Source organism: Rana temporaria, chromosome 2 (assembly GCF_905171775.1).
Source record: "Rana temporaria chromosome 2, aRanTem1.1, whole genome shotgun sequence".
Lineage (NCBI taxonomy): Eukaryota > Metazoa > Chordata > Amphibia > Anura > Ranidae > Rana > Rana temporaria.
This window is the reverse complement of record NC_053490.1, coordinates 15,346,598-15,366,974: the sequence shown is the minus strand read 5'-3', so window position 1 is coordinate 15,366,974 and position 20,377 is coordinate 15,346,598. Positions and strand designations below refer to the sequence as shown.

At 46.5% G+C, this 20,377-nt stretch overlaps 1 protein-coding gene across 1 annotated transcript in view; it reads left to right on the top strand.

Moving 5' to 3' along the window:
• LOC120928184 (transient receptor potential cation channel subfamily M member 2-like) overlaps window positions 1-20,377 on the top strand; it is a 199,865-nt gene that overhangs the window by 62,389 nt on the left and 117,099 nt on the right. The window contains exons 9-12 of the mRNA XM_040339294.1: window positions 6,819-7,019; window positions 8,749-8,851; window positions 11,174-11,295; window positions 14,932-15,258. Of these exons, the coding sequence (XP_040195228.1) occupies window positions 6,819-7,019; window positions 8,749-8,851; window positions 11,174-11,295; window positions 14,932-15,258 (753 nt within the window). The remainder of the gene's footprint in view (window positions 1-6,818; window positions 7,020-8,748; window positions 8,852-11,173; window positions 11,296-14,931; window positions 15,259-20,377) is intronic.

The window sequence follows — 20,377 nt, the reverse complement described above, 5'->3', positions numbered from 1 at the left end:
CTAGAACACATAGCGGAACGTTTTGGGGTGCCTTTGGCGCCCGAAAAGACGGAAGGTCCTAGGTCTGTCATTCAATTCCTGGGCATAGTCATAGACGCCGAGAAGATGGAATGCCGTTTGCCGCAGGATAAGCTAGAAGGCCTCAAGGCGGAGGTCAGGGGTATGATTGGAGTGCATAAGGTGCAGCTGCGGGCTTTGCAGTCGTTGTTGGGTAAGCTGAATTTTGTCTGCAGGATTATCCCGATGGGGAGGGTTTTTTGTCGTTGGCTGTCGGCTAGCACTGCGGGTGTTAGGTTGCCCAATCACTATGTGCGGCTCGTGAAGGAGCATAGGGAGGACCTGCCGGTATGGCACTCTTTTCTAGAGGGTTTTAACGGCAGGGCCTTGTGGATGTCCGGCCCGGTCAGCAATTTTGACCTGGAGCTGTATACGGATGCGGCCGGGGGTGCGGGCTTTGGGGCCTTCTTTCAGGGTCAGTGGAGCGCTGGCTCTTGGCCGCAGTCTTGGGTGACTGCGGGCTTTACAAAGAATTTGGTGCTGCTGGAGCTGTTTCCAGTGGTGCTGGCGGTTGAGTTATGGGGCACGTCTTTCCGGGATCGGAAGGTGCGCTTCCATGGGGATAACTTGGGGGTCGTGCAGGTGATCAATCGAGTTACCGCGTCTTCTCCCCCAGTGATTCGTCTCCTGAGACACTTGGTGCTGCACTGTATGCAGCTGAATGTGTTTGTGTATGCGGTGCACTTACCGGGTGTGGACAATGTCATGGCTGACGCTTTGTCTCGGTTTCAGTGGGACAGGTTCCGGGAGCTGGTGCCGGAGGCAGAGGAACGGGGGGTCCCTTGTCCGGAGTGGCTGTGGCAGATTCCATTGGAACAATCTCCACCTGGATTAGGAAATCGTTGAGTGCGGGTACTTGGGCGGCCTATGAGAAGGTATGGTCGGAGTGGAGCGTTTTGGTGAGGGAATCGGAGGTTCACCTTTCGGGACCGGAGGTGAGGACACTGGTTCTGTATTTTTTGTCTAGAAACATGGAAGCGGGAGTGTCGCCGTCGGCGTTGGATAAGAAATTGGCCGGGTTGGCATTTCTGTTCAAATGGCAAGGGTGGCCGGATCTTACAAAGGACTTCTGGGTGCGACAAGCTCTGAAAGGGTACAGGAAACAGGGGCGGCGACCTGACGCTCGCCGCCCGGTGTCTTTCGAAGTTTTGAGAGGAATCCTGGCTAAAGTGGGGGCGATATGTTCATCCAGGTTTGAAGTTACATTGTTCCGCGCGGCATTCGCGCTGGCATTTTTTGGGGCCTTTAGGGTGGGCGAGCTGGTGAGCCCGTCGAAATTGGTCCGGGGGGGCATGGGAGTCGCGGTTGTCGGTTGGACCCCGGAGGGGGTCACGTTGTGGCTCAGAAGGTCCAAAACGGATCAGAGTGGCAAGGGAAGGGCGGTTCACGTGTTCCCAATTGAAGGGTCGGAGTTGTGCCCGGTCGGGCTGGTAAGGGACTACCTGGACATACGTCCGGGGGTGGGGGGCGCTTTTTTGGTACACGAAAATGGGTCTCCGATGTCACGATATCAGTTTGTGGCAGTGTTTAGGAAGTGTCTGGGGGCATTGGGCCTGGTGGCAAAGGAGTTCTCGGCTCATTCCTTTAGGATCGGGGCAGCTACGGAAGCGGCAAGGAATGGACTGGGTGAAGAGGCAATAAAGAGGATAGGGCGTTGGGAATCCAGGCGGTTTCAATTATATGTTAGGCCGCAGCTGGTGGCTAGTTTGGGTTGAAGGTCTGGGGAGTGGGTTTTGAGTTACGGGTCAAAGGGGGTGACAGTGATTACTCAAAAGCGGGTTATCTCTATGTGGGTATGTTGGTGACGTGTTTTTTGTTTACTGTTTTTCAGGTACTGGACCGCTTTTGGTCTGGATAATGGGCCACTCCTATGTGGTTCGGGGGGCCAGACGGGCGGACGATCGCCCGACCGGTCGCCAGCTGGGAATATCGAGACAGGAGGCGAGTGTAAGGTGGTTGGGGGTCCCCGGGATGTTATGGAGCAAGGTGGTGCCGGAGGTGCACAAATTTGCTCGGCTGGACAGGCCACCGGAGGTTCTGGTTATTCACGCCGGGGGGAATGATCTTGGAGTGAGATCGATGATGGAGATAGCACGGGACATTAAATTTGACTTCCAACGGATCCGGATGTCCTTTCCGGATACGATAGTGGTGTGGTCAGACATGGTGGCCAGGTCAACATGGAGGATGGCCAGGTCGGTAGAGGGGGTGAATCGGGCGCGCAGGAAGATAAACAGAAATGTGGGGCGGTTTGTGCTCAGGAACGGGGGGCTAGTGGTTCGGCACCCCGAATTGGAAGTGGACACATGGAGATACCTCAGGAGTGATGGTGTTCACCTCACGGACGTGGGGATTGATATGTGGGTGTTGCGTTTAGAGGAGGGGGTACAGCAAGCGATGAGGGTGTGGAGGTGCTCCCATAGGTAAGGGGTTACCTTTGGGTGCTGGTGGCGGGTGTTTTTGGACTTTGCAGGAGAAGATATTACCCCAAAGATGGACGCCAGTACCCAGCGGTGGGAGGGGTCCTGAAGGGGTTTCTAGTTGCCAGTCTACTAATGTAGCTGGAAGGTTGGTGAATGGGGGCACTGCGGTCAATGGTCGTCTTTGAGCCAGCTTCGGCTTGAGGCCTATGACCAGAGGTTAGGACACAGCAGTGCCAAAAAAGTGTTACATAGTTACAAAGTTTAAAGGTTAACGAGTTAAGGGTTAATGGGTCCTGCAAAGTCCAGCACCATGTTAGAGAGGTTATTATCTCAGGAAATAAGTGTTTTTTCTCTATGTGTTATTGGTTTTTGTTATTGGTTATTTATGATTATTTAAAGAGTATTTAAAATAAAGGAGGCTGCTACGGCCAGTTTTTACTCCAACACTAAGTAGTGGTCTCATTATTTATTAAAGGTTAAGTGGGGGGTATTAACTGTAAAGGGGCTTTAGCGGTCAGGGTGAATTCTGGTATACCATAGTCAAGTGAGGCCCGGAGCAACTGGAAGTCAGTGTAGGGCCGGCCATGACAGGGTTAACAGAAACCCTAGTAGCTGTGGGGGGAGGAGCAGAGGAGGGGAGGAGAGATCACAGATATCTCTTACCCTCAGTTTCCCAGGCAATGGCAGCGTGGGGGAGCGAAGTTCCCACCCACCCTCCCTTTATTCTGGGGTTTTATTGATTACGGTATTGATGGTATATGGATAAATTGGTATGTGGTTTGGTGCTGTTTTGGTGTTTTCTTTTCTTTCAGGTTTATGGATCACGTTGTCGTGGCAGTGGCGGGTGTTTTTGGACTTTGCAGGAGAAGATATTACCCCAAAGATGGACGCCAGTACCCAGCGGTGGGAGGGGTCCTGAAGGGGTTTCTAGTTGCCAGTCTACTAATGTAGCTGGAAGGTTGGTGAATGGGGGCACTGCGGTCAATGGTCGTCTTTGAGCCAGCTTCGGCTTGAGGCCTATGACCAGAGGTTAGGACACCGCAGTGCCAAAAAAGTGTTACATAGTTACAAAGTTTAAAGGTTAACGAGTTAAGGGTTAATGGGTCCTGCAAAGTCCAGCACCATGTTAGAGAGGTTATTATCTCAGGAAATAAGTGTTTTTTTCTCTATGTGTTATTGGTTTTTGTTATTGGTTATTTATGATTATTTAAAGAGTATTTAAAATAAAGGAGGCTGCTACGGCCAGTTTTTACTCCAACACTAAGTAGTGGTCTCATTATTTATTAAAGGTTAAGTGGGGGGTATTAACTGTAAAGGGGCTTTAGCGGTCAGGGTGAATTCTGGTATACCATAGTCATGGAGCTACACTTTAAAAAAGTACCAGTTCAAAATTATAAACAGATTCTACTTAACAACAAACCTACAGTCCCTGTCTTGTTTGCAGCGCCTGTATACTGCTGTTCAAAGTATATAGGGCCAAAGGGGCTTGTAATGACCTGCTATTTTTCTCAATGATTTTCATCCATATTGCAGGGACCAGACATTACATTAAAGCCGCAAGCAGTTTTAAATGACATTTTTCTTATAGTAATCTCATTTTGTGCAGGGACAGTTCTAAACACGTGCCACTTTAGGAAACATATTATAGACACTTAGCAGGTACGATATTTAAAGACATTTTTCATTTTTTTTCTTTCACTTTAAGCATCATTAAAATCACTGCTCCAGAAAAAACGACCGTTTTTAAAACTTTGTTTTACATTGATACATGTTCCCTGGGGCAAGACTCGGGTTCTTAAACCCGTTTTACGACAATAACTTACATATTAGGCTTTAAAATTAGCACTTTTGAATTTGAACGTTCGAGTCCCATAGACTTCAATGGGGTTCTAAATGTTCGCGCAAACGTTCGGTCCGTTCGAAGGTTCTGGTGCGAACCGAACGGGGGGGGGGTGTTCGGCTCATCCCTACTTGCAAACACAGAAACCAGACTTCTGTGTTTACAAGTGATTGTGGTGAGCAGGCCCCCCCAAGGGTCTGAGCCAGAGGTGGTGGAACTGAGTTCCACCAAGTTCCCCCTGAAAAAAAACCCTGGCCAAACTCAATGTGATAGTACCAGAAATGGAGCCAAAGGTGGTGGAGAAATGGCTGTCCCGCTTCCGTGAGGGCTGTGGACAGAAGGGGCTACAGACCAAAAATGGGAAGCCTGAAAACACTTTCCAACAGCTGGGAGCGGTGACCATAACCATAGACAGGCTACATCAGAGAGGGGAAAGGCTGGATCCAGATCCAGGAAGCACGATCACTGTATGACCAGAGTGGAAAATGGCAGCGCCGCTGCAGTGGCAGGTGAGACCAAAGATGGATTCTGGAGGTGTAGCGGGTACGAGGCTGAGCTGCAAGGTGTCCGGACACCACAGAACTCCTCCCCGGCCACATCACATGCTCTGAACGCAGGCAGACATCGGCAAAGCCTGATGGATCACACTGGCGTGTTATCTGAGGAAGGGGTTAAACCCCAAAACATGCAATCCTATACTACTCATCACATCCCCTCCTCTGATCCATTTGATCCATCAGGCTTTGCCAATGTCTGCCTGTGTTCGGAGCATGTGACGTGGCCGGGGAGGAGTCCTGTGGTGTCCGGACACCTTGCAGCTCGTTCCCGCTGCCCCTCCAGCATCCATCTCTGTCTTCACCTGCCGCGGCAGCAGCTCTGCCATTTTCCTCTCTGGTCATACAGTGATTGCGCTTCCAGGATCTGGACCCAGCCTTTTTTTCCCTCTCTGATGTAGCCTGGCTATGGTTATGGTCACCGCTCCCAGCTGTTTGAAAGTGGTTTCAGGCTTCCCATTTGTGGTCTGCAGCCCCTTCTGTCCACAGCCCTCACAGAAGCAGGACAGCCATTTCTCTGCCACCTTTGGCTCCATTGCTGGCACTATCACAGTGAGTTTGGCCATTCTGACGATTTTTCCCATTTGTACTGTGTATTGGTTACATATTTTATCAGCAATAAACTGTTTTAAATGTCACATGGATTCCATTTCCAATTGATTCCTTGCCACCTCCTGGATCTGCGCTTCCCAATTCTTTTGTTTTTGACTGATACGCATACACCTTCACAGGTTGAACTGGATGGACTATTGTATTTTTTCAGCCTTACCGACTATGTAACTATGAGCCAGATTCAGTAGATACGCCGTCGTAACTCTGAATCTAGGCCGTCGTAAATTTAAGCATATTCTGGAAACCAGATACGCTTAAATTAGGCTAAGATACGAGCGGCGTAAGTCTCCTACGCCGTCGTATCTTAGGGTGCATATTTACGCTGGCCGCTAGGTGGCGCTTCCATTGAGTTCGGCGTAGAATATGCAAATTACTAGATATGCCGATTCACGAACATACGTGCGCCCGTCGCAGTAAAGATACGCCGTTTACGTAAGGCGTTTTCCGGCGTAAAGTTATTCCAACAAATAGCTGGCCAGGCCAATGTTAAGTATGGTCGTTGTTCCCGCGTCGAAATTTGAAAATTTTACGTTGTTTGCGTAAGTCGTCCGTGAATGGGGCTGGACGTAATTTACGTTCACGTCGAAACCAATACATCCTTGCGGCGTACTTTGGAGCAATGCACACTGGGATATGTACACGGACGGCGCATGCGCCGTTCGTAAAAAACGTCAATCACGTCGGGTCACCAATCATTTACATAAAACACGCCCCCCTCATCCTCATTTGAATTGGGCACGCTTACGCCGGCCCCATTTACGCTACGTCACCGTAACTTAGGAGGCAAGTGCTTTGTGAATACAGCACTTGCCTCTCTGACTTACGGCGGCGTAGCGTAAATACGCTTCGCCGCCTGAAAGATGCGCCGCCCTACCTGAATCTAGCTATATGTATGTAACTATGAAATTAGTAGGTCTAGCAAAGCATTATTTAGAGTTGGGGCTTCCACCAAAGGATACATTAAATTGTCCTGCAAGACATTCATGGAAAAACAAGCCCAGTCAATATTAAGATAATTAAATTCCCCCATGATAATAACATTGCCCTGATCACACAGCTCCTGGCATCCTTACATGGACCTTGTTGTCCTCTTCTCCTGTTCCCGTTCGCTGATCACATGGCCCCAGGTGTACTTTTCTCTTGCTTTCACTCTCTGTTCACATAGCCCCCTGTCTCCTCTCCTCTTGCTCACTGATGACACAGCCCCTGGCATCCCCTCCTCTTTCCGTTTGAAACAGCCATTTACCACGAGTGTACCAAAACCCATTTCCCACAGTAGAGTGTTGTAGGTAACCTTCTTCTCTCCAATGTTTTAATTGTTCCCTCTTACAGACCATCTACAATTCAATGTGTAACAACACACCGTGTGTCATTGTGGAGGGATCTGGTCGAGTTGCTGACATCATAGCACAAGTGGCAAATCTTAGTTCCTCCAGGATTACCGTCAACCTCATTAAGGAGAAGCTAAAAAATCTTTTCTCAGAGTCGTATGACAGTTTCACAGAGGATCAAATCATCATGTGGACCAAGAAAGTGAGTGATGGTCACACAATAACTCATCTTTCCCTTTTTCACTTCTTCAATATATATTGTTTAATACCTTTTACAAAGTTCAGCCATGTGCAATATCATGGTTACCCCAGTGTATAAGTTTACTTCTGAGTTCACATTAACCACTTGCTGACCACAATACGTATCCATACATTGCAGTTTGCAAGTGGCTTACCGGGATCATGGCTGAAGATATTAACCATAACTCCGGTACTGTTTTTTGCAGCCGGCGGTTGGCTTTCTCATGAAAGCATTCCGAGCGACTCATGAGCTGCTGAAATAGTTTCCAAAGTGCCGGGTGGGGACGTCCCCTCACCTCCAGCTGCTCACCGGTGTTTCTCGGGCTTGCCGCTTCCGCAACTTTGCCCGAGAAACGAACCAACAGTGCTGCTGGCTGCTCCCATTGGCGATCAAAAAGTAGATACTCTTTGATCAACTCTATGGCCTTGGAGAACTGGAGTGATGTCCTGGTCCAGGCTGAAAGAAAATATACAATATGGCCCAGATTCACAAAGCACTTACGCCGACGTATAACAAGTTACGCCGACATAAGCGCAAATGTTTTTTTAGGTGCTGAAAGCGGTACAATTATTTTTGCATGAAAATTTGGCGTTTATATATTGTAGGCCTGTAATTCTTAGGAATAACTCACTTAAATCTGCCCAAACAAGAGTCTAGTAGACATCCCGGGTATGATAAAGTTTGAAACACAAAATCATAAATTATAATATAATAAATAACTATAAATAATTATAACAAATAACGTAATTCTAATAAAAATTATTCAATAATGTAATCAAATCAAAAACACAGAAATTTGCTCAGTTGCAGAATTGTCGCTGTCATTACTTTTATTGTTTGATGACGAATTTCCCCACAAATCGCTATCGCTCAATTCTGCAAGAAGATTCTAATTTATTATCGTTGTTTTCTAGCTGATCTAAAACCACTTTTGACATAAAGGGACACTTTTGGTTGCTATGGACAATCTACAGTTTCCAGGCAGAAAGAACAGTTTTTATTATATAAAAGTGCATGTAGGACACTGGGCAGACCACTAGGGACAAAGGGGTGTGTATTTATTTCATACAGTACTGTAATCTATAAGATTACAGTATACTGCATGTGTACTGTGTATTTACTTTTTTGAATTTGGCGCGGATCTCTGCCCCCGTGCGTCATAACGTCGCAGGGAACGGAGCTCGGCGGCACACGGGCACTGTGTGAAGCGTGCAAGGAGGCAGCTCGATCACACAGCGGGGAGGCATTGCAGGATCCAGGGGATCCAGGGGACAAGGTAAGTAACTCTGCCTGCCTGGATACTGTGATGCGATCCCAAGTCTGGCTCGGGGATACCGCTAATGGTACAGGATTTCCACCCCGAGCCAGACTCGGGAATACCGCCAGGGACGTTAAAGTGCACTTGCAAAACCACTGCACAAATACCGTGTGACATAAAAAAATCACCATTTTATTCCCCAGGGTGTCTGCTAAAACAATGTATAAAGTTTGAGGGTTGTAAGTAATTTTATAGCAAAAAATACGGATTTAAATGTGTAAACAAAAAGTGCCAGAAAAAAACTGGTCTTTACTACAATACCTAAAGGTTCTGGTTTTGTTCCTCTACTAGCTCTGAACGATGACCAGATTGAGTCTTTGCTTTGGCTAAAACATACTGCAGATATTCATATGTCTCCAAATTTCTACACAGATTCAAGATATTGTCCGCATGGAGTCTCTGCTCACTATCCTCCGGGAAGAGAAGGTTGGGGATCAAAGGATGGATGTAGCAATCCTACAAGCTTTGTTGAAAGGTCAGAGATTGACACCATCAGAAAAAACATTGCTCTGAGGCTCGTTGCAGAGAAAGTATCCTCTTTCCACTAAACATTTTGGGGCAGATCCACAGAGCCAGTACGCCGGTGTATCTACTGATACGCCGGCGTACTTTCAAATTACCCGTGTCGTATCTTTGGTTTGAATACTCAAACCAAGATACGACTGCATCTGGGTTAGATCCGACAGGTGTACGGCTTCGTACGGCTTCGGATCTAAGATGCAATACTTCGGCGTCCGCTGGGTGGCGTTCACGTCGTTTTCCGCGTCGGGTATGCAAATTAGCTATTTCCGACAATCCACGAACATACGCGCGGCCGTCGCATTCTCTTACGTCGTCTCTAGTCGGCTTTTTCCGGCGTATAGTTAAAGCTGCTGTTTTGCGGCGTATAGTTAGACTTGCCATGTTAAGTATGGCCGTCGTTTCCGCATCGAAATTTTTTTTTTTTTTTTTGCGTAAGTCGTCCGTGAATCGGGATGGACGTAATTCACGTCTAAGTAAAAAAATGGCGTTGTTGCGATGTCATTTAGCGCAATGCACGGCGGGAAATTTAGGGACGGAGCTTGCGCAGTTCATTCGGCGCGGGGACACGCTTCATTTAAATGAAATACGCCCCCTAATCGCCAATTTGAATTCCGCCGCCAGAGATAGAATACGCGCCGTAAGTTACGGCGGCGTAGTGTTTCTGGATTCAAACCAACAAAAAGTAAGTTACAGCGGCGTAGCGTATCTCCCATACGCTGCGCCGGTGCAGATCTCTGTGAATCTGCCCCTTTGTAGATACCTGACTTGCACATTAAAGTGAATCCACAGACAGATTTTTTTTTTTTTAGTTTTAGATAGATGATTAAAAATTGTGGCCTAAGACAGGGGTCCCCAACCCCCGGGCCACGGACCAGTACCGGTCCGTGGCTAAGGTATTAACCAGGCTGCCGCCGCACAGTAGGGATGAGCCAAACACCAACCGTTTGATTCGCACCAGAACCTGCGAACAGACCAAAAATTTGTGTGAACTTTAGAACCCCGTTAAAGTCTATGGGACTCGAACGTTTGAAATCTAAAAAGCTCATTTTAAAGGCTAATATGCAAGTTATTGTCCTAAAAAGTGTTTGGGGACCCGGGTCTTGCCCCAGGGGACATGTATCATTGCAAATAAAAAATGTTTTAAAAACTGCAGTTTTTTCGGGAGCAGTGATTTTAATAATGCTTAAAGTGAAACAATAAGTGTGAAATATTTCTTTAAATTTCGTACCTAGAGGGGGGGGGGGTGTATAGTATGCCTGTGAAGTAGAGCTTGTGTCCCGTGCTTAGAACTGTCCCTGCACAAAATGTAATTTCTGAAGGAAAAAAAAGTAATTTAAAAGTACTCGCGGCTATAATGAATTGTCGGCTCCCGGCAATACAGAGAAAAGTCATTGATGAAAAAAAAATGTGTGGGGGTCCCCCCAAATTCAATTACCAGGCCCTTCAGGTCTGGTATGGATATTAAGGGGAACCCTGCGTCAAATAAAAAAAAAATTACGTGGGGTTCCCCCCAAAAATCCATACCAGACCCTTTATCCGAGCAAGCAACCTGGCAGGCCGCAGGAAAAGAGGGGGGGAAAGAAAGCGCCCCCCCTCCTGAACCGTACCAGGCCACATGCCCTCAACATGGGGAGGATGCTTTGGGGGGTCTGTGACCCCTTAAAGCACCATGTCCCCATATTGATGGGGACAAGGGCCTCATCCCCACAACCCTTGCCCGGTGGTTGTGGGGGTCTGTGGGCGGGGGGCTTATCGGAATCTGGAAGACCACTTTAACAAAGGGGACCCCTAGATCCTGCCCCCCTATGTAAATTGGTAATGGGGTACATTGTACCCCTACCGTCTCACAAAGAAAGTGTAACAAATTGTAAAAAAAAAAAACACAGACACCATTGGGAAAGTCCTTTATTAAAAATAAAAAAATAAAAATAAAAAAAAGATTCCAGCGGTGGTAATCCACTCTCGGTCTCCGCTCCAACGCTGTCGGTATCCTGCGATGGGTGAGATGTCCGCAGCGCAGCGCATCCTGTCTCCACCGGAGACAACCCGGGGAATGATGCGGCGGGAGCCAATGACAGCTTTTTCTAGCAAAACAATTATAATTTTTACATGAAGGAGACAAGTGCAAGAATAGGCCCGCTATGGAAGTGGTTAATGTGTACAAAGTCCAGAAAATAAACAGGGGGTCATAAAAACACGATGGTAACCCGATAAGTAAAGTCCTCATAGAAGTAAGAAAACAACATAATGATGACTACTGATATCTGTTTTTCAGCCTCTCACAATGCTAATCACAATGGCCAGGAGAACTGGGACCATCAGCTGAAACTCGCCGTGTCCTGGAACCGACCAGAGATTGCAGAGACTCAGATCTTTTCTGAAGATTGGATGTGGAAGGTAGTATTGTTAACATGGTTAGGTTGTATATTTAAAGGCCAAACCTATTTTGGCTATATTTCTCCTGTAGGTCACAGGAGTGCAGTTTATTCTGCACTCCTGTGACCCATTCTCAGCTCACAGTGGGTGTCACGGAACCGCTTGGCACCCCGACTGGATGCTCCCTTCTGCCAATCAACGCTTCCTGCCCTCCAAACATTTTCGAGCAGACAGAGAGCTAATACCAGCCAAACATTGTACACAGACGTGGGGTAAAATCCAAAGAAATTACTGTTTATTGAACAAAAATACAGGCTTTTTATACACTTCAAAAGTAGGTCAGTCATCACATGAACAATAACCCAAATGTAGCACTACCCCCGAAGAAGCTGCTGATTATTTTTGGGTGGCATGTTACCTCTATCTTCTCGCCGTCCAGGGTGAAGTGAAAGTCTGAAGACTTTCAATGTCCACACAATGCACTTATTTTTTTGGGATTTATTTGTAGAACTTCAACAGAAAGAAGTGGGAAGGGGTAGAAAGGTAGATAGGTTTAGGTGTATAGTCACAAAAAGGAAACAGTCCTGCTTCCAGCATGCACAGTTCTCTTCACCACTCTAGCCAGAGTGGGTATTGCTCACCCAGATAGGTCCCTCTCACTGGCCTAGCAGCCAGGATGGCGCACAGAATAAAGTACAGTCTCTGCCACAGACCTTCCTTTATGAGGAGACACTTTTGGTCCAAAATCCCCTGCCACAGGATTCAGCACCCGGAACTCTCCAGCTTAGCTTCAGTAAAACTTTAGACCTGACAGGCGACACTGTCAAGCCTCTCAGTGCACGGTGCATCCTTTGATTAAGTTTCCAGGCTTAAGTTTCCCAAGATACCAGCCTCTTGCATGGTCCTCCCCTGGCTTCCTTCATCAAGTGGCTTCCTCCCACAGGACGGACCACACATGATCACCTCTGAAAAAGAGCAGGCCCCAGTCTGACTACTGGGCCTACCAGGCGAAGCCGCGACCCCTGACCAATGTGGTCCCGGGGCCAGAACACAGGACACGCACCCTAGGCCAGGCTGGCCACGAGGCGTGTACGCCGGACATTGCACCAATGGCGTCTGTCGCTTAAGTACCCCTCCCCAGCATGCACAGTAGGGTGACCACTCCCACTGATTCGCTGCCAAGGGGGACACCCAATACACCCTGACCTTGCTGCTCTAACCCTTGGCCTGGAGTGGTAATGACACCCCCAGGCGACCAATGGTCGGAACTCCCAACACAGCCAGGGCTGGAACAGAGGCTAAATTTGCCATTAATCAAATTAGTCTGAGCCCAGATAACAGCTCAGACCCCACTAAATTTAAAGAAGTGCCTGTTCAACAGGACCAGGCCGCTACACAAATATTTACCCAAAACATCACACAATGGTTTAGATCAGGGGTCTCCAAACTTTCTAAACAAAGGGCCAGTTTACTGTTCCTTAGACTCTCTGGGGGCCGGAATGTGACCAGTGTGGGTAGAAAATGCGTTGGCGTCAGTGGAAGTATACAATGCTTCATCATTGGTGTTAGTAGTAGGAATAGTGCCAATTGTTGGTCTCAGGGGAAGGATTAGTGCCCCATCAATGGTGTCAGTGGAAGAAATGGTTCCCCATTGTTGGTACTCAAGTGCCAGATAAAGGCAAGCAAAGGGCCACCGGGCCGCAGTTTGGAGACCACTGGTTTAGATCATCTCCAGTCCTCATGGCGCCCCAACAGGGCTTATTTCAGGCTTTGCATTATTTTGCACAGGTGATTTGATCAGTTTCACTGCCTTAGTAATTATCACAGCCATTTAATCTAAAGAGAAATCCTGAAAACATGACCTGTTGGGGTTCCTTAAGGACTGGAGTTGAAAAACACTGGTTTAGATAATGAGGCAAACCTGACTCATGGCTAATCCCATCATAGAGGATCCTCCAAGAGTTAGTCAAATTAGCCAACATACTAGAAACATTACGTTGATTAAACAACTAGTCACCTGGACAATGTTGTGATCAATCAGAGATCTCATTCCAGGTCAGACTTCCCGGCCCCAAGGTCACAAACAAAGTACATTACACATAAAAAAAGAGAATGTTGGGACTTTATGTGAGGCCATGACTATTGCAATACATTGGTCTCCATCCCTAGTTATTTGTAAAGGAAGAGGAAATGGGGAAAGTAGTGGGACTTTATATGAAACACATCACTGGGGTAAAACAAATCAATATTAATATATGTAGTATTTATTAGTACAAATGAGCATAGTGCAAAGTAATATAATATTAATATAAATTCAATTAGTACAATACAAAATTATAATAAACATGATTAGTAAATCACATAATATTAAATTGAATTGCATAATATTACATTGTTTCACATGATTAATAATAGACTAGCAGTATATCCTGATATGTACAAACATGATTAGTGATATATATATATATATAATTTAATTGATGATTCAAACAGGTAAAAACCCATAGTAAACGCATGATTGCTGTGACATAGCATCAATGAGAGCTCAACGTGTTTTGTGGATTATTTCCACTCATCAGGAGCAGCTGTACACTGGATGTGTCTATAATAAATTGTAAATTGATTGTAAATAATAATTACTAAAACAGGAAGAGAGAGAACAAAAAATCTATGGTACTAGCACTCTTAGCTATGGGTAGAATCTAAATTAAAGGGTGTAGATAAGGGTAATAATGATTGGAGGCACTGTGGGAAGAATCCCACTACACCCTTCTTTTCCCCATTTCCCCTTCCTTTATAAAGTACATTACACATCCCATCCCACAATAGTTTGCTAACAGACAGAAACAATAGGTGAGTTAATTAGCACAATAAACAATGGTTGAAAGACACTTGGGAGGCACACTAGACCTACTTACGATAAACACATTATATTAGGTGACCCTAAACAGGTGGCCTGAACTGATGATCTCAACTTCTGCTATGAGTCTCAGTCAGAGAAAGTGTAATTCATTCATCTTCACATATTTCTTGAGGGATATTCTTGATAAATATTTCTGTCCCAAGAAATAATCCAAACCAGGCTCTCAGGGTACATTAAGTAATTGTCCCTCACTTTCTCGGTCACCCTGTGCCCCTAATAGACACATGGTAGCTTACACATAAGAGGGGCCTGGGGAGCTGAAACAGGAGTTTCTCAACCTCTCTAAGGTAAGCTGGGTTCCACAAGCCCCTCCCCCCGCCCAAAGTGTACTAAAGCTTGCTGCTGGCTGACATCACTTAGCCGGTCCAGGCTCTAGAAAGATCCTGACTTTACAGTCGGGATACACCCAGGTGCCTGGATTGGCAGCTGGCTCAGCCTCCCAATGAGCCGTTGGCCGACTGAGCCAGCTTCTCCAACCCCCTCCACAGCCCAACACTCCAGTGAGTGCTGGTGGGGCAGAGCAGAGAGTCAGTGTCTGATGGTCAACTCGCTGAAAGCTTAGAACCAAACGATCAGCAATCTTTGATCGCTCAGTTCTCAGTTTTAGAAGCGGCGGGGCAGAGAGGATTAGTGATGTATTGTTTTTTGTTTGTTTTTTCCATAATACATGTATTGTTATGTTATTTACTGATGTTGATTTTTCAATTCAGAGCTTCTTCTTGCTTGTCTTCTAGCCCTCCGATCTGTATCCCAGCCTGACATTGTCACTCATTGAAGACAAACCTTCATTTGTGCGCCTGTTCCTGGAGCGTGGAGTCAATCTGGCGCAGTACCTCACCTGGGACACTCTCACCGAATTGTACAACAATACAGACCCGTCCAGTTTAATTCACAGCAAACTTGAGAGACAAGCCAAAGCAGAGAGATCAAAGGAAGTAACTAAAATAGAACTTCATCACGTCTCCCGTGTCCTGCAGGATCTTCTGGGAGACGTAACAGAATTATTATATCCAGAAGCCAAGCCTAAACACATTTGGAGCCTAGCAGAAATCAGCATCAAGGTCAGCAATGTGGCCTTATTAAAGTGAGAAGAACCTCAAATTCTCAGACATAAGATGTCATTCATAGAACCTGCCAGGATTTTAGATAGTGGGAAATGTTCATGGAAATTTTTGGATTTAGTGCTATTATATAACAGGTTATGGTCGCCTGTGTCTCAAAAGAGTGCCTGATATGGTGGCTTTGCAGCAGATACAGATGTAGCATTTACCCCCCCAAAGGAGCCATTGTTTTCTCAGTTCCCCTGTTCTCAGTGCCCATGACTCTCTAAACAGTACCATGCACTTTGACACACAAGAGATTAAGGGTAAAAATTTTATATATAATAATAATTAAACAATCAAAGATGGAAAATGGCAATAAATACTTTAAAGGGGGTTGTAAAGGTAATAAAAAAAAATCCCTAAATAGCTTCCTTTACCTTAGTGCAGTCCTCCTTCACTTACCTCATCCTTCCATTTTGCTTTTAAATGTCTTTATTTCTTCTGAGAAATCCTCACTTCCTGTTCTTCTGTCTGTAACTACACACCGTAATGTGAGGCTTTCTCCCTGGTGTGGAGAAAGCCTCTTGAGGGGGGAGGGGGCGAGCAGGAGTGTCAGGACGCCCACTACCACACAGCTCCTTTCTCTATCTGCCTGCTCGCCCCCTCCCCCCTCCAGAGGCTTGCCCCCTCCACACCAGGGAGAAATTACTGTGTGGAGTTACAGACAGAAGAACAGGAAGTGAGGATTTCTCAGAAGAAATAAGGACATTTAAAACGCAAAATGGAAGGATGAGGTAAGTGAAGGAGGACTGCACTAAGGTAAAGGAAGCTATTTAGAGAACAAAAATTACCTTTACAACCCCTTTAACAAGTATGTGAAACAGTTCTAAATGAACATTGTAATGGTCAGGGGTTAACACCGTTTACGATATTCCATTCCACCAACCCACGACATGCTTATATGACACTCCACAATCCAGCAGACACGATCCATATGTATTTTGCCCCCCAGAATAACGAGAAACAAGCTCTGTCTCTGGTTCCAAACGAATGAATCTTTAATAGTAAACTCAGCTTGTTATATACAGTTACAAAGCATGCTGCAGTAAGAAAATGGACAATGACACTCCACCCACAACATCACACAAAGGGGTGCTAACGAGTCCCCCTCAATCCACATCTTAGACAGACTTTCTGCTTCCGCGATTAACTATTCCCACCTGCTACATAATCCACATTCCTTTAGTAAACATAATTGACATGCTAATCCACTACACCTGAAAGGCCAGACATCTGACCTTTCAGACTGCCAACACATATCTATCATCAACAGAACTTTCACACAATACAGGGTTAGTTAGCATAGCACCATGAAATATCTTAAGAGCCAGGCTTAATTAACACAATAGACAATAGAATGCAATCACAGCAAGCTTTCCTCACTACAGCCAGGTAGCTGGAGGCGATTAACATCAATTAACATCTTAACAGTAGCAGACTTAATTAGCGCCTCAACAGTCTATGTTCCACATTGAAGGAGACACTCTCCTATTGATCTGTTGTGGTCAGAATTAACAACTTGTAATATTTCAAGATATCCTGCAATACATGAATTATCATTACTGTCCCATCTCATGTAATGCATGATATCATTTCTCAGTCATCCTATGCCCTTTTGGACATAGGCTGACCCTAGACACAAGAGTCATTAGTGAAGCTGGCACAGGAGTACCCCACATCCTTCAAAAGTCTCTGGGTATCACAGGCCATTCCGTTACAAACATATTCACTTGTCATAAACAAGCAGACCAGTGACTGTCTTCTTATCCCTACACTATAGAAGGTGCTGTCTAAGGGGAGATGCTAGGACAATGGTCTGGCAGTCTTTGGCAAACCCTCCTCCACTGGCCAGTGTGTTAGGACCTAAATCCAGCATTGCAGAGCTCAAACTTAAGTCCCAGGTGTAGGTGTGTGAATGGTGTCCCCAGTAAGCAATACTGTTTCTCTAAGTAGGGTAAGACCAGCAGGCTCTCACTAACTCCCAGGGTGATGACCTTTCTCCTCCCGTTTTCCACCTGAGGCTCAGCAATGGCAGCTGCAGTGATGTCCTCTCTATGATCAGGCAGAATTTTGTGGAAATTGAGCTGCTTTAGCCAAAATTTGCTGTTTTTTTAAAGAATTTTCATTATTCACAGGGTGTTTGTTTTTAGAGAGTGTATTTAGAGCACTATTTTTATACTGTTGCTTACGTTCTTTTAATTTGACTTTTTTTCACTGTCTGTGCATTCTTTTTGTGAAAAAAAGATTAATAAAGAGCTGTTTTTTTTTCCATAAGAACAGATCTGGGATAGGTAAAAATGAGCTTCTGTCCCTCAGTAGCAATTTAAAAGTAATTGCACCCTTAAAACCAGCAAACACTACCTCTAATGTCCTTATGGCAACATGTCACCTTAATCTTCTGATTACCACTGACATTTCAGGGAAATAAAAACTCTCCATTTCCTTTATCCATATCTTAATTGATTGGTACCTGTCTCTTAGGCCCCTTTCACATGTGCGGACCGTATGTCCGCATTTTCATCCATTCGTTGCGGATGAAAACGGGACATACATTGGTCCCTATGTGATTGCGGGTGTCAGCGGATGACCATCCTCTGACACCCGTAATCACCCGCCTCCACAAAGATCCGATTTTTCGGACGGAAGAAAATCCTATTTTTCTTCTGTCTGGTGGATCGAATCGGGTGAACACGGACATACGGTCCGTGTTCATCCGATCCCTCCATAGGGGAGAGCGGAGGAAAGACAGGGCCGTCCCTGCACAGTGTGCGGGGACCGCCATGTCAGCCGACGACTCAGCAGGGATTTTACAGAGGATCCCCGCTGAGCTTGTTGGACACACGGAGGCGGATCATTACTGATCCACCCGGTGTGAAAGGACCCTTAGGCCTCATTCACACAGGCGGACAGTGTCATCTTAAGAGCATTATAGGCCCCCGGGCAATACAGTGCACTGGGGCCCTGTCTACACAATCACGCACGAGAATTTACTGACAAAAATTATAAAATTTACTGGCAGAACCACATTTTTTACTGCCACTGCAAAAAAAGTAACTAAAATTACAGTTTTCAGTGCCGAACAATGCAAATGTCAGTATTTAAACTATAAACATATAGCTAATGCTATTAGCAATGTGTTTAAGTTAAACAAAAGTAAAACAAAAAAAATGTCTTCATTGACATGAAGGTCAGGTTACTATAACCCAGCCAGCACAGAGTTTCCTCTTAAATCAGAGTCTGCAGGATTCCCCCTTACAGTGAAAGGGAACTCTTATGTAAAGGGGAACGCTGCAGATCATGATCTAAGGGGGGAACTCTGATGTGGAGGGGGGCTCTAGTGACCAGAGACCACCTTATATCAGAGTCCACTGCTTTCTCTTTCCCACTTACATCAGATTGCGCAGACTGAGTTCCCCCTTGCATTTTAAGGGGGGATCCTGCAGACTCTGATGTAAAGGGGAACTCTGATGTGGGGGGCACTCTGGTGACCAGAGACCACCTTCCGTAGAGTAAATACACTAAGGTAAGGGGGGTCACTAATATAGAAGGGGGAACCTTTATATCAGTGCCCCCTTACATTTTTGAATTCACTCCCCCCTTACATCAGCAACCCCCCGCATTAGTGGAGGACCTGATCTTCTCTGTGATTTCCGCAAACTGGGCATGGGCAGTTCTAACCCGTCACTCTCCACAATTTTTTACTGGGGTTGCTGGGCAGCCGGTGGGGCCCCCCAGGCAAGCAGGGCCCCCGGGCAACTGCCCAGCGTGCCCAATGGAAAAGATGGCCCTGCAGGCGGACTCTGTCCCTACGGAGTCCGCCTGCTCCCGTCAGCTCAGCGGGAGATCAGTCCGCAGATCTTCGCTGAGCCGACGGATGACAAGCTCCTCTCTGCTCACTGAGCGGGGAGGGGCTTGTCGGGGCACCGCTGTCTCCCTATGGAGCGATCTGATGAAAACGGACAGCATGTCAGTTTTCATCAGATCTTACCCGATCCGATCCGCATGGACGGATAGGGACGTGGCCCCCATACGTCTGTTTTTTAGCGGATCGGATTGGGTCAGATGTCAGCGGACATGTCTCTGCTGACATCCAACGCTCCATAGGGATGCATGGAGCTGCCGTTCAGGTCCGCCGTCAAAACTGACAGGTGGACCTGAACGGTCCGTAGTGTGAATGAGGCCTTATTTGTACTCCTTCCAAACTCTTCTAACTTTTGTTTCTCTGTAGCTTTTAGTTCTTTTTTTTTTTTATTATTATTATTATTATTATTATTCAGATTTTATTTCGGAAATTGTTATATCAAATAAACAGCAAAATAACAAAAAACCTTTAGTCCTTAAACAGGCTGTGACGGAGTTTGTGATGGGAGTCACTCAAGGGGGGCGGGTGGAACCCAGCTTACCTTAGAGAGGTTGGGAACCTGTCTCGGCTCCCCATGCCCCTCTAATGTGTAAGTTCTCCTGTGTCTATTAGGGGCACAGGCTGACCAAGCAAATAATGGACAACTTCTTAATGGATGCTCAGAATGTGGTTTGGATTACCTATTGTCTGCTAGCAAACTACTGTGGGGATGTGCTTACACTTGTAATAATGTGTATAGTACAGGTCTCGACAAAATCCGGTCGCAATTGCGACAAGAAATTGTGACCTGGCGCCCACAAATTGTGGCCTGGCACCACAAGATGGCGCCAGGTCACAGAAGGAAGCTTGGGCCTGCAGAAGGCCCGCAAAGCCGCGGCCTCAATTACCGGCCGGCACGATCGCGGTGGGGGAGGTGGGAGGCGCCGGTAATTGAGGCCTTCTGCAGGCCCAAGCTTCCTTCTGTGACCTGGTACCATCTTGTGGTGGCCGTTGGCATTACAAGTAAGGCCCCGTACACACGACCGAACATGTCTGCTGAAACTGGTCCGCGGATCGGCCGCCATCCCTCGCACTGATTCGACGCATGCGTGGAAGCTTTGAACTTCCAGGGCCGCGCACGTCGCAGCGGCAACGGCGTGGCCACGTCCCCGCGTATTGTTTACGCGCAGATTTCTGTCTGATGGTGTGTACAACCATCAGACAGAAATCTCCGGG